At 56.1% G+C, this 15,685-nt stretch overlaps 1 protein-coding gene across 3 annotated transcripts in view; it reads left to right on the forward strand.

The window, feature by feature from the left end:
- The window catches only part of LIME1 (Lck interacting transmembrane adaptor 1), a 28,616-nt gene that overhangs the window by 5,733 nt on the left and 7,198 nt on the right, over window positions 1-15,685 (forward strand). For all 3 annotated transcript variants that reach the window (XM_075011529.1, XM_075011531.1, XM_075011530.1), the window contains 4 exons: window positions 7,433-7,578; window positions 9,847-9,895; window positions 11,910-11,997; window positions 12,418-12,872. In XM_075011529.1, the coding sequence (XP_074867630.1) occupies window positions 7,481-7,578; window positions 9,847-9,895; window positions 11,910-11,997; window positions 12,418-12,872 (690 nt within the window). In that variant the 5' untranslated portion in view covers window positions 7,433-7,480. The remainder of the gene's footprint in view (window positions 1-7,432; window positions 7,579-9,846; window positions 9,896-11,909; window positions 11,998-12,417; window positions 12,873-15,685) is intronic.

Here is a 15,685-nt window from a genome sequence, read left to right on the forward strand (position 1 = left end):
GCCTTCTGGGCAGGGCAGCTGCAGTGATGGGGAGGGTCACCTTAATTCACTGTGTTCCCACTCCCCCACACTGTGTCTGCCTGCTGCAAAGCCCCTGGCTCATTCTGCAGCCTGCAGATAGAGGCTTGGGGAGTGGGCAAGAGGGCTGTGGATGCTGCTGGCACCTGGGGAACAAATGTGCTTTGCGACATCCCCTTGGGATGGAGGATTCCTAAAAGAGTCTAGGAAAATAGGACTCTTGCTTTCTCCTAGTTCGCTCAGCCCCACATCTGCCTTGGTGTCGTCCTTGGGTTTCTGCTTCCGAGGGGCCTGTGCGTTCGTACATGGCCTGTATGGACATGAGACGAGGGCTGGTCACAGATAAGCAGGCTCAGGCAGGTGTGACTTATTTTCCATAGGACTACGCACAAGGAAATCCTTTGAGGATCTTGGGGTGATGTGGCAGGATAATGCACTTGGCAAACATTGAGTCTTAAGCTTCCTGGAGGGTCATACCATTATCCCCTTTCTAAAGAGAGGGAAAACCAAGGCGCATAGCATAAGTGACTTTCCCATGGGCACTCAGGGAATCAGTGGCAGAAGACCTGGCCTCTGACACCCTGGTGTCTCCCTTGGACATGCATCTGGCACTGCCTCCCCTGGCCAAAGAAGGAAAAAATAGGACGAGGAGGATTCAGTTGTGTCAGAGCCCAGCTTGCTGTCTGCATCCATGTTCCTAAAGCTGATTGGGTTGTTCTCTCCTATTAACAAGGGAGCAGCTGAGTCAGGAGGGTCCTACCAAGAGATGGTATATCGTGTGAAGAGGGAAGTGAGTGAAATCTCCGAGGCAGACAGTGTGTTGGTTTCCATTGTGGGATGACAATACATATATGGCCTTGAAACTCCCACCTTTAGAACTGCCTGTGAATTGTGCCCTGCTGTGCAGCTCCATCTAACAGGTGCAGAGGTCCTATCAGCGCTAGAAGAGCTGCCTAATGGAGAACCGGGTTAGCACGTTAAATCCTGCTTAATTCTTGCTGTGTGGCTGTCACTGAACCAAATCTTACCCCATCCTAGTCTGTGCTACAACCAGGCAAAGTCCAGTGCTGGCACTCAAGTCACAGACACAGGCCCACCTCCTCAGCAGCTCCGGGTGGGCAGGGTGGTATTATGCTGTGTACCTTGACTATCGCTGGCTTTCAGAATCTCTCCCACGATATCCTGTGCTGACAGGACAATCGATGCGAGGACAGGCTGCCAACACAAGGACCTAAGCATAGTCCTGCATAATTTGGTAGCATAGGTGTGGCATCAGAGAAACTCCAATGCACAGTGGTGGGGGAAACCACTTGAGCACCCTGCTTACAAAAACAGCCTCAGAGGCAGCTGCTCGTGCTCTTTCAGGGCCAGGCCCATAGACTGAAGGAGGCAATAGTAGATTCCCGTCCTGCGTCACAGGAAGCTTTGCTAACCCTTCTTTGCTCTTGCACGGTTTACTCATCTGCAGAGCCTTGCACAGCAGTGCACTTGCTAGCCTTCTTTCTCTTGCAGCGTGTCGGAGGCACTGGAGACCACAGTGAGCAGGCTCGGGGGGTTGGCAGGCCAGGTGGAGGGGAGCTGTGGCTTTCTGATTTTTGTGGTCCTGTTGCAATGAGCACGCCTAGTGCAGGGAGGCACAGGAAACTGATTACCCCGATAGATGGAACTGGAGGCAGCCCAGAGAGAGAGATAATGTGACTACATGCCTGCTAGCAGGCAGGAAAGCCTCCGCCCCATGGGGATGGCACTGGGGAACCTGCTACGGGGTCAGCGGCACAGACTGTTACTCTCAAAACAAAAAAGCCATCCAGTAGCACTTTAAAGACTAACAAAATAATTTATTAAGTGATGAGCTTCCGTGGGACAGACCCACTTCTTCAGGCCATAGCCATACCAGAACAGACTCAATATTTAAGGCACAGAGAACCAAAACCTATCAAGCTAGACAGGCTCATGGGCACATTCTCATGTTCCTCAGCTAACATCATATATGCCATCATGTGCCACCAGTGCCCACATACTGTGTACATAGGACAAACGGTAAATGCTCTGCGCCAAAGAATAAATGGACATGAAACTGACATCAGAAAACTCTTAATTCACAAGCCTGTCAGCCAGCACTTTAATGGAGTGGGCCATTCTGTTAATGACCTGAAAGTCCGTGTTTTACTGAAAAGGAACTTTAACGACCACCTGCAGAGAGAGAGTGCGGGATCTCTCTTTTATATTCAAATTCGACACATTAACACGATGTTTGAATCAGGAGGGCAATTACTTGGCCCATTATAAGGACTCTTTTACATACTTTGCTTTATCTGACTCTTGACTTCCCTTCCTCCTACCACCCCTCTGCTCTTCTGATTTGCCTACCTTGATTACACTTTTTCTGATTTGTCAACCTTGATAACAGTTTTTGGTTCTCTGTGCCTTAAATATTGAATCTGTCCTGGTCTGGCTATGGTCTGAATAAGTGGGGCTGTCCCACGAAAGCTCATCACCTAATAAATTATTTTGTTAGTCTTTTGAAGTGCTACTGGACGGCCTTTTTGTTTTGATAGAATATAGACTACCATGGCGCTCTCAGTTACCATTCAACAGACTGTTACTGAGTTGGTCACATGGCTGAGTCCCTGTGTGCCGTGTTTAACACTTGGCTCCTACTCCTGCTGGTGGGCCACGTTCCAAGCCTGCTTGTGAAGCAGGCTGTAACGCAATGCTTCAAAGCAGGTTCAAGCATGGTCCGTCTCCTAGCCCTTAATGGGAGAAGATTACGTGCCCCTTGTGCCATGCGATGAACCCTCCCAGTCCTCTGCCACTAACTCTGGCAGCTGGAGCAAGAGATGACAGGAGACCAGACTTATCCCCATTGCACTGCTGGAAGCCTGGGTGTTTGTACTGCGGGCGTTAGCTGGTCAGTGCTGCTGTGCGGAAGCACTCAGCCTTTCTGTCTGCGGACTGTGCATGGAGCCAGATGGAGCCACTGGTTTGCAGACCCAGGAAGCTCCTGTGAGGCCTCTGCATCTCAGCCCCTTTAATCAGCATTGCCGCTGTCCTGTGACTTGCTATAAACCAAGACAGACCTGGTGCCAGCAAGGATGTCTGGGGCCTGAGGCCCCAGCCTGGTCCCTTTCCTCATGCCAGCTGGGGTCTGGGCAAGCTTCCACAGCCAGGGGAAATTAGCAGAGAGCCAGGAAAGGCATTTGTGTGAGGACTGAGAATCCAGCCAGCAGGGGCCCGGCCTTGTCTGCCTTTTACAGGTGGGGGGATGGCTGGCTGGCCACCCAGTCCTCGCCAAGAAAACCCATCGGGGTTGTAGGCCCGCTGGTCACAGACAGCACTGGAACTGGGCTTCGGGACCACACCTTGAGCATGGGATGTGGTTGGGCTCTCACAATGACAACAATGGAGCTGGGAAATGGAAAAAGGCCGTAGGAGGGTTTACCCAAGGCCCGGGCTGAGATCAGAGCTTACTGCCGATCTAGGGCAAAGGGTGGTGAGCTGGCAGCTTTGCTCTTCTGTCCCACGTTTATTCTCCCTTCCCCATGGGCCGCTCGTGACCTCAGCTGGGCTCAGCTCCACAGTAAATCACTCTGCTGCTTTCCCCCTCTGCACCACCTGGATTCCAAGGTCTGGGACCACACTGGGAGCTGGTGTCGATGCCAGTCCACTGGCTTATCCTCCTAGGGGCCTGAGCCAAGGAGGGGGAGTCCTGGGATTGGGCCCCAAGGACGATGCCATGCCCCCTCACTGTACTCGGGTGCTGTAGTAGGTCTGATGGCTGGCAGGGCTGAGGCAGGCAGGGTGTGATTGACTGTGAAGCCCTCCTACTTTCCTGTGGGCTGACACAGAGCTGGTTTGCCCTCCTGCTGCTATCTCCCAGCTAGAGCCTGCTGTGCGAGAGGCCGGGCAGGTAGGGCTGGGGCCGGCTTCCTGACCGTGGGCACAGCAGTTTCCCTCGCTTCCACAAGACCAGGACATTGATGTGCCGGCCAGCATGGTGAGTGGAGGAGCCGGGGAGGGACAGTGGGGTGACCTGGACACACGCAGCAGGAAGGAGTCTCGCAGATAGGCCCTGGCCCCTGCTGGATTTGGCCCTTTCAGGCCTATTCACAGGAGCCTCACGAGCAGGTTGGAGTGCCTGTTTCCAGTGTTACAGTGCCCCTTCCACATGGTAACGGGCAGCCTCCAGCCCCTGTGCTGTGCTGCCCCAAGGAGGGAGCGCGGTAATGGAGCTAATGCAGGCAGGCTGTTAATGGCAGCCGGTTTCTGGGGTGTCCTTGCAGAGTCCTGTAGCAAGACACAACGGGGTACAAGATTGAGGTCTACGCAGGTCTGTACAATCACGACTGGTGTACGAAAAAGTGAATAAGAAAAGTTATTTCTTTGTTCCAATAGCATAAGAACTGGGCGGGGGGGCGGGGCATCACCGAACGAAATTACTGGGCAGCAGGTTTACATCTAACAAAAGGGAGTTTTCCTTCACTCTGTGCACAGTCGGCCTGTGGAACTCCCTGCCACCGGATAGTGTGAGACCAGAACTTTAGCAGAACTCATAAACGAACTGGATAAATTCACGGAGGTGAGGCCCATCAGTGGCTGTTAGCCAGGCTGGGTAGGAATGGTGGCCCTGGTGTGTTTGTCAGAGGGTGAAAATGGATGATGGGAGAGGGCTCACTCGACGATGACCTGTTCTGTTCACTCCCTCTGGGGCATCAGGCATTGGCGTCTGTCAGCCAGTGGTTGAATCCAGCGTGGCCGTACTTATGTTCTTAATATATCCCTCCAAAGGAGGACAAGGCAGGGCAGGTAATGCAGCCAGCTGACCAAGACCAGGAGCTGTGGAGGGGACCCCCTTTTCTTCATCAGGGCAACATGTCTTGCCAACCCAGCTCTCCCTGGTGAACTTTTTGCTACGCTGAGGCTCCCATATTTGCATGAAGCCGATACCCAGCCTGGGGATTTCAGGCTTGGGGGCTGCCCCTCCTTTTAGATGGAAAAAATGTGGTAAATTTAAACCTAAAGGTGGGTGCCACCTAGAACCGCTGAGCTGAAGCTCACTGAATTTCCAACGGCTCTGCCTGTCTGGAGCAGAGCCTTTGCGCCATGCCCTTGCGCTCTTAGTTCTGCGTCAGAACAAGCAGAGGCCCGTTATGCACTGACATCTCAGGGCATGAACAGCTGTTCTTGGGAGGACTGGGCCTAAGGAAAAAATCTGACGAGAATAACCCTTGCAAGATTTCCCAAAGTGGCTTGTGAGACAGCATGATCGTGGAACCTGAATCCCAGCCTGGATTCAACTTCAGACACCCATGGTGACTCAAATGCAGAGCAGATGCCGTGTTCTTAGCATGTTCTGTGTAAATACCAGGCTGATCTGATTCCATGTCCTTTCCAGGCACATCACCTCTGTGCTGGCTCTGTTAAGAACCTGCTGATGGGCTGAACTGAATCTTTCCTTCACCCCCTCACTGTGTTAGGTGGGTCAGGGTTCAAATGCCGCCTTATCCTCTGTCCTTCATCTCTCTCTCTCTGCCTCTCCTTCCCTTCCTTTCTTCCACCCAGGTGCCATTACTCCAGCAACAAGCTGGCTCCAGGACCAAGTGTCCTGGCTCCAGAATTCATGGTTGCCCTGTCTAAGTGGGCCCATTATCATTAGGACCTTGGCTTGTAGTTAGAATTCCAGTATTGGTAGCCCACAGTGGTCAAAACATCAGGTTTCTGGCCCCCAGCAATTCCAGGAGTGGCCTTAAAATGACAAGATTTTGCAAACGAATCTGTCTGGAGTCCCTTTTCTTGGCCTGGTGCTGGTTGAGTCTTCGGGGAGCGCTCCAGTCATGTTCTTGAGCGTTTCTAAGCATCCATGGAGTCTAGGAACCTTTGCTTTTCAAGGGAAGCTGCAATGTGCCCCTCATAACGTGACGCTGGAGCTGGGTCTCTAAGACAAGCACCAACTTGAGCTGGATGTGTGATCAAATGGTGTGACTTGGCGATGCTGGGGGTCCACCTGCCTGGACTGGACTGGACTGGGCTAGGAACGGCAGTGGTGGAGTCTCCCACAGTTTGATGCAAAGAAGCAGCAGCAAGAGGGACCCCCCGGAGAATGGGACAGCATCCGTCCCCCAAGACACCTTGGCCCAGGAGAGCCCAGGCTCACAGTCCACTCTGCCCCCAAGGACGTTTGCGAGCAAGTGCGTATACGGTACAGCTCTGGAGAGGCGGGAGGTCCGGTTACTCCAGCCATTCAGCACTTGCCTAGCAAAAGGGGCAATGAGGCCAGAGCTGAATGCAGTTTCTGTAGCCTCTCCCCAGTGAAAGCGAGAAGCCACGATCCTTGCGGCTGAACTCCTGCCCCTCCTAACTGGCAGCCCCTAGGGCCCAAGCATAATTTTTGGGTCCCAGTACAAACTTGTAACATGGGTCCCCTCCCACACACGTACCACAATTTGCAGCCTGGACTAGGCCCCAGTAAAGCACCCTTCCTCCCCAGCCTTGTGGCATCCCTGCAGCTGCCATAACTGCTTTGGCTCCAAGCGTCCAGAATTTGACAGCTGCTGCTTTTTCTCCCTTAGTAGCTCCCCCTCGTGGAAATCCTAAGAATTTCAGCAGCTGGTTTTCCTGATTGCAGTCGTGGCCACCGGAGAGGCGCTGCTTTGGGAAGTGGAGTTAGGATGGGCAGGAGACCAGCCCCAAGGATTGTGGCTTCTCCCCCATGCTGGGAAGACGCTACTGCAGCTGCATTCAGCTAAAGCTCTTGGCCCAGGTGGGGCCACCCACTAGTTCAGCGGGCGCCTGACTCCCGGGCTGGGTGGCTGAGCATGGCTACTTTGCTGCAAACTCAAGATGTTTGTTTCGTTTGGAAAGGAGAAGGCTGAGAGGGGACATGATCACAGCTTTCAAGTGTCACAAGGAGGAAGGAGAAACATTGTTCGCTTTAACCTCTGAGCATAGGACAAGGAGCAATGGGCTTAAACTGCAGCAAGGGAGGTTTAGGTGGGACATTGAGAAGTTCCTAACTGTCAGGGTGGGTGAACACTGGCATAAATTGCCCCAGGAGGTTGTAGTGTCTCCATCAGTGGAGACCTTTAAGAACAGGTTCGATAATATCAAACAGGGATGGTCCAGACGGTGCTTGGGCCTGCTGTGAGGGCAGGGGGCCGGTCTCGATAACCTCTGAAGGTCCCTTCCAGTCCTAGTGCTTTATGATTCTATACCAACCAGCTGCTCGTTGGGACGCTCTGTGCACAGGACCGGCAGGAGCACAGCAGCGCCCTGCTCAGCCCGTCGGACCTGGCTGGAGCCTGCACCCAGAATGTAAGCGTGCCGCTATTGCTTTCCTGCTCACGGGATCCCAAGACGGGGCCATCCGATGACCCCCTCTCAGGGCGAGTTAATGAGCCTTGTTCTCTTCCTGCAGAGCTCAGTGTGAAGTCGATCTCTGAAGCGGCTCCAGACTGGTGAAGGGATGCCTGGGCCCCATCTGCCCACCTTCCCTGCCACCCTGGGACTGGCATCGCTTGGCGTCCTGGTCTTCCTCTCAGCCTTGTGTGCTGCCTGCAGAAGGTAGGTGGCTGACTCTCTCTCTCACCGTGGAAACCGTGCATCGGGGTAGAGCAAACCTCAGGAGTTGTGGAAGGGTGAACTTGTGCATGGATCTCCTTTGGCTTGTGCCGTATACATCCCCCCCGCCTGCCCTCCAGTGACAACCAACCAGCTGTGGGGCAGTGCATGGGCAGGGCAGTGGGAGTTTCACTGGTGCTCCGTGGATGGATACCCTGGAGCTCAACGCTGTGGGAGAATGAGCAGCCCAGTGCTTGGATTTCAGGAGTTCCGTTGCTTGGGGTGAGACTCGCTGCCTGCAGGCAGGCACCCGGCTTCCAAAAGTTCACCCCATCCCCCGCTTTGCGCCCCTCCCCCCACCCCCACCAAGGACTCTCCCTGTCAGGTTTGTTCCCCAGCATCAAAGCAGGACTGAAACTCTCAGCCAGCGCTGCCCTGGCTGCAAACAGGTGACTCGCAGGCTAAGGAGAGGCGGGTATCTCCTGAACTGTCTGCAGCTTCCCAGCCCCAGCCACAGCCCCCTGCCGGGCTCCCAGTTCCCAGAGCAACTCCCAGCCCTGCAGAGGATCAGCCCTGCACTCTCAGCTGTGGCTGTTCCTCTCTCCATGCTCCTCAGCAGCCTGATCTACTCCCCAGTACTTCCCTGGCAGAGCAGCCGCCCCTCCCTGCCTGGCTCTGTAATATATAGGGGTCTGGACCCATCTGTCCTGGCTGAGTTCAGTGAAACCTGCCTTACAGGGACCAGAAAAGACCTGTGTCCTTGCAGAGGTGGGGCTCGAAGGAATAGGCCTGAGAATGGCCCAGGCAGGCACCGGATGAGGGCTGCCCATGAGAGGTGACGTTGGGGCGTTGCTCCCGGACCCGGTGTCACCCTGCCTTGTGGGTGGCATGCGGCTAATAGGAAGAGTTTTCTCTGCTTCCACCCCAGAGATTCAGGGCAGGGAGGTTAGGAAAGCCTGGGGGAGGGATCCCGGCTGGGCAGGGGCTGGCTGGGCATGACGCTGATCACAACTAAGCGCCCAGCAAACCCTTTAGCCCCACCGCTGCTGTCCCCAGGGCTGCAGCATGCGCTCAGGAGAGCTGCCTGGGCCTGGAGGCGTGCACCAATCCTGCCAGAACTTCTTTAAAACTTCCTCTAGGCTGATGTGTAAGGAGGGCCGGGCACAGCTGCTGAGAGGCCAGGCCTTTGGAGGAAGGAGATTTGAGGCTCTGTTGGGGTGAGGTGCACCTGAGCATGTTGAAGGTCCTGTCAGCATAAAGGGAGAGATCAGAAGTCCCACGCAGAGCGTGGCAGAGCACCCAGGGCACTCTGCAGGTCCTGGCTGCCAGGAAGCCCCGCTGGTGCAGACAGGCAGGGCAGTGACTGCCCCGGGAGGGCCAAGTGGTGCCTGCCCTCAGCAAACTGATCCTGCAGCCCCCCCAGTCCTGCCTCACAGGGCACAGGAAAATCACAAGGCAGGACAGTCACAGGGGCACATGGGCCCCATAAATCCAGAGTGGCAGGTGCTGCTCCCAGGAGCTTACGGTGGTGGATCTTGGGGGCGGGGGGGGGCAGATGCAGTGAGGTGGGCGCAAAGGCAACGCACCAGGTGGCACAGGCCTAGGCGCTGTGCCGTGCAGACAGGATACAGTTTCATGCCACGCTGCAGCTGGTGCCTGTGCAGGCAGGATGTGGTGTACGAGGCTGACTGATCAGCGCAGCTTTACGATGCACTGTGTGCGCTCAGGAAGTGCTCTTGCCAGGAGCCGTCCCCATTCCGTGTATGCTCCTCGTAGCCAAATAACCACTGTGATCCACCTGCCCCAGCGATGGGCAGTGTGAGACCCCGGCTACAGTGTGGCTGTGCCCCCCTGGGCCAGCAGATTCCTGGCCTGATGCATGTTCACCGGTGCGCCAGGGAGCGCACGTGCTGAGCCGAAGTTTTAGAAAGTGACCCGAGCTGTTTGGGTGCCCAGCGGGAGACATCTCCCTGGGCGAGAGGGGAGGGACCACTTGATGATTCCCTGTGGAGCACCTGGCATTGGCCTCTGTTGGAAGACAGGACACTGGCTTCGGGCTGACCCAGCCTGGCTGTTCTTATGGGCCTGAGTTCCCTAAATTAAGCCTCTTGGAGGCCTCTCCAGCTGGGCCCTCAGAAACACTGGTCACATTTGGATAAGTGGCCCTCTGGGCCACAGGGGAGTTCTTCTCCTGCGGGGCTGGCTGGCAGATCCTGGGCTTGCGTGCATGTCACCCCCATCCAACCGCTGGCTTAATCCTTCTCCCTGCAGGAAGGCGCGGAAGAAGATCCCACCGGCTGGGGCAAAGCTGGTCAATGAGGTAAGTGCGCGTGTTGGCTAGAAAGACGACGGGGCCCACAGTCAGGTGACAACCAGGGGGGAGTTGCCACCCGGGTCCCAGGGGTGCGTGGGTGGGAGTTTGGCTGCACTGCTTCAGGCTGGCCCTCGCCTGGAGAGCAGCTGTGGCAGGGAAAAGCTCTAAAAATCAGGTTGTTTTAGAGCCCCATCCTGCTCAGTGCTGAGCACCTCCTGGCTCAGCTGGAATTGGGGTGCTCAGCGCCTTGCTAGGAACGTCTGGAAGACTGGGGAACGGGCGGACAGCGGGGCGACGATTCGTTGCTTGGTGGGAAAGGGGAATCCTCAGGACGGGCCTGCCAGTGACAAGGTGACTCTGATACTCCTCTGGGGTAGGAGCAGCCGAGCCAGGAGCCAGGTGGGATCTCAAACAGCGTAGTTTGGTGTTCAGAGACACAGAGGCAAATTCAGTTCCTTTATTCAGAGACATGAATTAAAATACACGAGCATCAAAAGGCTGGAGTGTTCTTTACACAGCTGAGACCAGCCTCCAAGCGAGGGTGCTGAGTGCTAGCTGTCCCCAAGAGCTGGTTAACCCCTTGTGTGGCACATGGTGCTTGAATCAGAAGCTAAAGTTCACCCTCGCTACACTTGGCGGCCGGAGCAGACTTGCATGTAGGGCCGTTTCAGGAGGTCCGGGGATGTGTGGCCTGGTGCCCCTCTTTGGTTGCCCCATGAAACGAGTGCTGGGCAAGGAAGTGCCAGGCAGGGTTGGTAAATGCAAGGACAGCACATTGGGAAACATCATCCAAACCAACGGGGTCTACGTTAGCTGTCATAATTCAAAGGGCTCTCAGAGCAGGGGCCAGTAACCCCCAGCACAGGTGCCAAGAGCGGCACTCGTGCTGATTTTCATCAGCACAGGAGGCAGGAGCTCAGCATCACCCCTACTCCCCCGTGCAGCTGGGCGCTTGCTCAAAGCCAGGCTGCCTGCGGATTAGCAAAAGACCAGCTGATGCTGCCAACCACCACTGAACGGTAAAACTCTGCCTCTTAACTCACGTAGGAATGAAGCTGTTGTAAGTAGGACTATTAGTGACTTTAAAAAGTATCACCGGCACCTGGACAGTTGAGAGAGGGCAAAAGATCAAATCTGACACTCCGCCTTGGAAAGGTTGCTGACCACCCCCCGTCTTCGAGTCACCCTGGGTAGTTCCCTGCAAACAGGCGGTCGGTGGGCAGCGGCAGTCCAAAAGCTATCAGAGAGGGACGGATAGAACCATAGAAGACCAGGACTGGAAGGGACCTCGAGAGGCCATCGAGTCGAGCCCCCTGCCCCAATGCCAGGATAATGACAGACAGTATCATGATGACACTATATCCACCCACACTGCCCTCGCCCCTCGGATGCAACATGCAGTTCGGGGCTCCCCATCTCAAAAAATGTGTTAGAACTGGAGCAAAATGCAGAGGAGGGCAACACAACTGAGAAGGGGCAGGGTCCGTCTGAAGAGCGGTTTTAAAGACCGGGACTGCTCAGGAGAGAGGTGACTGAGGGGAGACATGATACAGGCCTACGCAGTCGTGACTGGTGTGGGAAAAGTGAGCGAAGAGGTGTTCTTTACCCTTTGCATAACCCAACAGCCAGGGGTCACCGAATGAAATTAATAGCAGCAGGTTTAAAACAAACACAAGGAAGTGCTGCTTCACACAACGCGCCACGAACCTGTGAAGCTCATTCCCAGGGCTGTTGGGAAGGCTAAAAATGTCACTGGGCTCAGAAGAGAATTGGATAAGTTTGTGGAGGGTGAGTCCATCAACGGCCCTGAGGCAGGTTTTCCAGGGATGCAGCTCTACGCGCTGGGTGTCCCTGGCGTCTGGCTCCAGCAGCTGGGAATGACGAGAGGAGACGGGTCGCCTGATAATTGCCCTGGTCTGTTCCTTCCCGCTGAAGCATCAGGCACCAGCTGGGTGGTTGGGCTGCTCCAGGGTGGTTGTTCTGGTGACTCTCACAGGCGCGTGTCCTCCTTTCTCTGCAGTCGTTGCTGAGGCAGATGCAGCTCCGATCACTCAGTAAATCTGACACCAAACTGCATGAGCTCAACAGTGTGAAGCGCACGGACGAGAGTGAGTGGCTGTAAAATTCACCAGTCGCTGGCGCTGAGAGCTCTGGCGGCACTGGGGCTGGGTGGGCACCAGTGCAAAGGGAGATGCAGCCCGAGGAGCAGTGCAGCCTTCCAGCTGCAGAGGTGGGGTGGGTCTTCTAACATCCTCTCTGGCAGGACTGTGCTACATGCTACTGAATGGCTGCAATCACAGCTGTGCAAATGGGAGAACTGCACATGCAAGTCCACGTTGTTAGCATGAGCGATGACACTGCGCATGGTGAATGAGCTTCCCGGTGACCAGAGCTGGGCAGGGCACGATTGTCATTCATCTTTCTAATGCTGCTTTGGTGCAAGCCCCTTGAAAGGGCCAGGCAGTGTCACCTCCAAGGGCTGGGTCTTCCAGCTTGGGCTCCTCACATGTTTACTTTTCTTGTCCCAGACCTAAGGCCAGCCAGTGTGGATTTCCTCTACCCATCCGGATCTTTGGGGAATGGAGATGAGGCCACGCGCAGCTCGAGCTTCAGCATCCTGCTGCGCCGAGAGCTGCCCCAGATCCCCCATTCCAAACCTTCAGGGGATGCCCTGAGTCTGGACCAGACCTACTCCAACCTGCCCCTCTCCGCCCCACTGAAAACAGCCCCGGAGAAGCTCTACGAGTGTGTGGCTGTAATTCAGGAAGTGCTTCAACCAACGCTCATCTTGGGAACCCCGGTGGACACGTCCCCCCTGAGTGAGGTGGACAAGGCACTAACAGCTGAGTACGCCTGCGTCCGCAAGGTGAAGATGAATTTCCAGCCAGAGCTCCAGGATGAGACACAGGAGAAGTCCTTGGTGGGGCCTACTGATGACCCAGACAGCTGGGAAGGAGCTGCCTGTATCCCCCAAGCAGTGAAGGTACAGTAACATCCATCACTTCCGCCACACAGACCATCACAGCCCAGGGCACGAGGAGACAGTGGTGGTGCTGGGTGGGTAGGAACACCGCCTCTTGTCCCGAATGGAAGCCCTGAGCTTGACTTGCCTTTCTCCACATGGTCACATTGTTCCTTACTTGTGAGGATGCGGGTGGGCTGCAGAGGTCTGCAGAAATGGTAACAAATCCCCCCAGCCCTCCTGAATGCCAGCGGAAAGGGTTGTATTTATTGCTAGCACCGAGAGGGGCCTTTGTGCCAGGAGCTACTGCAACCCAGAGCACAAAGACTAGCAAGCTCCAAAGAGCTGAGTGCTTTATTCTCTGGCCCCTGCTATGCAGGAGGTTCAGGGTAAAGGATCTAATAGGTCCCATCTCCCCTTAAACTCTACGAATCTAGCACGGTTTGTCAGTTCCTTCCGTTTGGCGTTTTTCCCTGAACCAATCAGGGAGAAAAACGGCAGCATGTGACTTTGGGAGCCAACTCCTCACCCTGAAAAGAGACTGGTCAAAACAAACAGGGTAGGAATGACCCAGTGTGTGAGGGTATTCGCCCAAGCTGCTCACCTCTTGCAAAGAAACATGACGGTGGTAGGCATCGACATGCAAACCTGCTGTTGTGGAGGTTGTTCCTTCATAAGAACGTGACTGCTTTGAACCTTGGCCTGCTAAACCCAGGGTCATGAGTTCAATCCTTGAGGGAGCCATTTATGGGTCTGGGGCAAATAGATATTAAAAAAAAAATGCTGTCAGGGATGGTGCTTGATTCTGCCAAGAGGGCAGGGGGCTGGACTCAGTGACCTCCTGAGGTCCCTTCCAGCTCAATGAGATGTGTGTGCATCTCCATATAAGAATGGCCATTATTGGCTCAGACCAGAGGTCCATCTGGCCCAGCATCCTGTCTGCCAACAGTGGCCAGTGCTGGCTGGACCGAAGACAACGAGTGGGTGAGGCTGTCCTGGAGGACCGGGGAGCAGAACAGGAACTCCAGAGAGAATGCAGAAGTTCAGGATAAGTTTTAAGGTTTCATAAAGTTCTAAGCGGCGCTAGAGCAGGAGACCCCAAGAGTATAACTGCCGCGGCCGCTGCAGGCAGTTGGACGTTCAGTCTCAGGAAATGCCCATGAAAACGGCATGTGGTTCTGAAAACGCGGGCCTTGATTTCTTTCCCTTTAAGCCATAGTCCCACCTCCTTCCCTCCCCCTCTCAGGAATATTCCTGACCCCAGTGTTCTTGTTTCGTTCGGGGAATTCGTGAGCAGCCAGCTGCAACGTAACCCTGAGAAGGTTTCCTCACAGGCAGATTCCAGGTCCACCTCAAACAAAGGTTGATCAGGGCTGGGGCTGTTGCTTATTGTTCTAAAGTTCAAGGTCTATAAAATCCTCCGCTCGGAGGCGTACCAACCTGCCCCCATCCTCAGGGCTGGCGTGAGCTGACCTGCCTTCATCTCATGCCCAAAGGCAGTTGGGGTCCCTCTAATTTTTTTCTACCCACAGGCAGAATAAATTTTGTTATGTGCACCAAGGCATGTGTGGCTGTGCACCACTAATTAAAAAAAGCACACGCTGCCAGCTGTGGGCGCTCTGCTAATCAGCTGGGCGGCATCTGAGCCTACAGCTCCTTCATCACCGCCCACTGGAGGAGGCTGTGAATTAACTCCGGATTTGCATTAGGCAGGATTTGGGCACTGGATTTTACCTGTTCTTCTGAAAGGGAGTAGAACAGTTTATCCTGCCTGTGCTGTTGTAGGGAGGGGGCGCAGGGTGCAGCTCTGGGCGGTGGGAGGAGGTTCAGGGGGTATGGGGTGCAGCTCTGGGCGGTGGGAGGAGGTTCAGGGGGTATGGGGTGCAGCTCTGGGTGGTGGGGGGAGGTTCAGGGAGGTATGGGGTGCAGCTCTGGGCGGTGGGAGGAGGTTCAGGGGGTATGGGGTGCAGCTCTGGGCAGTGGGGGGAGGTGCAGGGGGGTACAGGGTGCAGCTCTGGGCAGCGGGGGGAAGTGCGGGGGGGTATGGGGTGCAGCTCTGGGCAGCGGGGGGATGTGGGGTGCAGCTCTGGGCAGCGGGGGGAAGTGCGGGGGGATGTGGGGTGCAGCTCTGGGCAGTGGGGGGATGTGGGGGGGCAGCTCTAGGCAGCAGGGGAGGTGCAGGAGGCAACTCTGGGCAGCGGGGGGGTGTGGGAGGCAACTGGGCAGTGGGGAGGTGTGGGGTGCAGCTCTGGGCAGCAGGGGGATTCAGGGTACAGCTCTGGGCAGCGGAGGGGTGCAGGGTGCAGCTCTGGGCAGCGGGGGGTGGCGGGTACAGCTCTGGGCAGCAGTGGGAAGTGTGGGGTGCAGCTCTGGGCAGCGGGGGGTGGCGGGTACAGCACTGGGCAGCGGTGGGAAGTGTGGGGTGCAGCTCTGGGCAGCGGGGGGTGGCGGGTACAGCACTGGGCAGCGGTGGGAAGTGCGGGGTGCAGCTCTGGGCAGCGGAGGGGTGCGGGGTGCAGCTCTGGGCAGCGGTGGGAAGTGTGGGGTGCAGCTCTGGGCAGCGGGGGGTGCAGCTCTGGGCAGCGGTGGGAAGTGTGGGTGCAGCTCTGGGCAGCGGAGGGGTGCGGGGTGCAGCTCTGGGCAGCGGAGGGGTGCAGGGTGCAGCTCTGGGCAGCGGGGGGTGGCGGGTACAGCTCTGGGCAGTGGTGGGAAGTGTGGGGTGCAGCTCTGGGCAGCGGAGGGGATGTGGGGTGCAGCTCTGGGAAGCCGGGGGGTGCAGTGTGCAGCTCTGGGCAGCAGAGGTGGGGGGGTGCAGCTCTGGGCAGCGGTGGGAA

The sequence above is a fragment of the Carettochelys insculpta genome, chromosome 17 (assembly GCF_033958435.1).
Source record: "Carettochelys insculpta isolate YL-2023 chromosome 17, ASM3395843v1, whole genome shotgun sequence".
Lineage (NCBI taxonomy): Eukaryota > Metazoa > Chordata > Testudines > Carettochelyidae > Carettochelys > Carettochelys insculpta.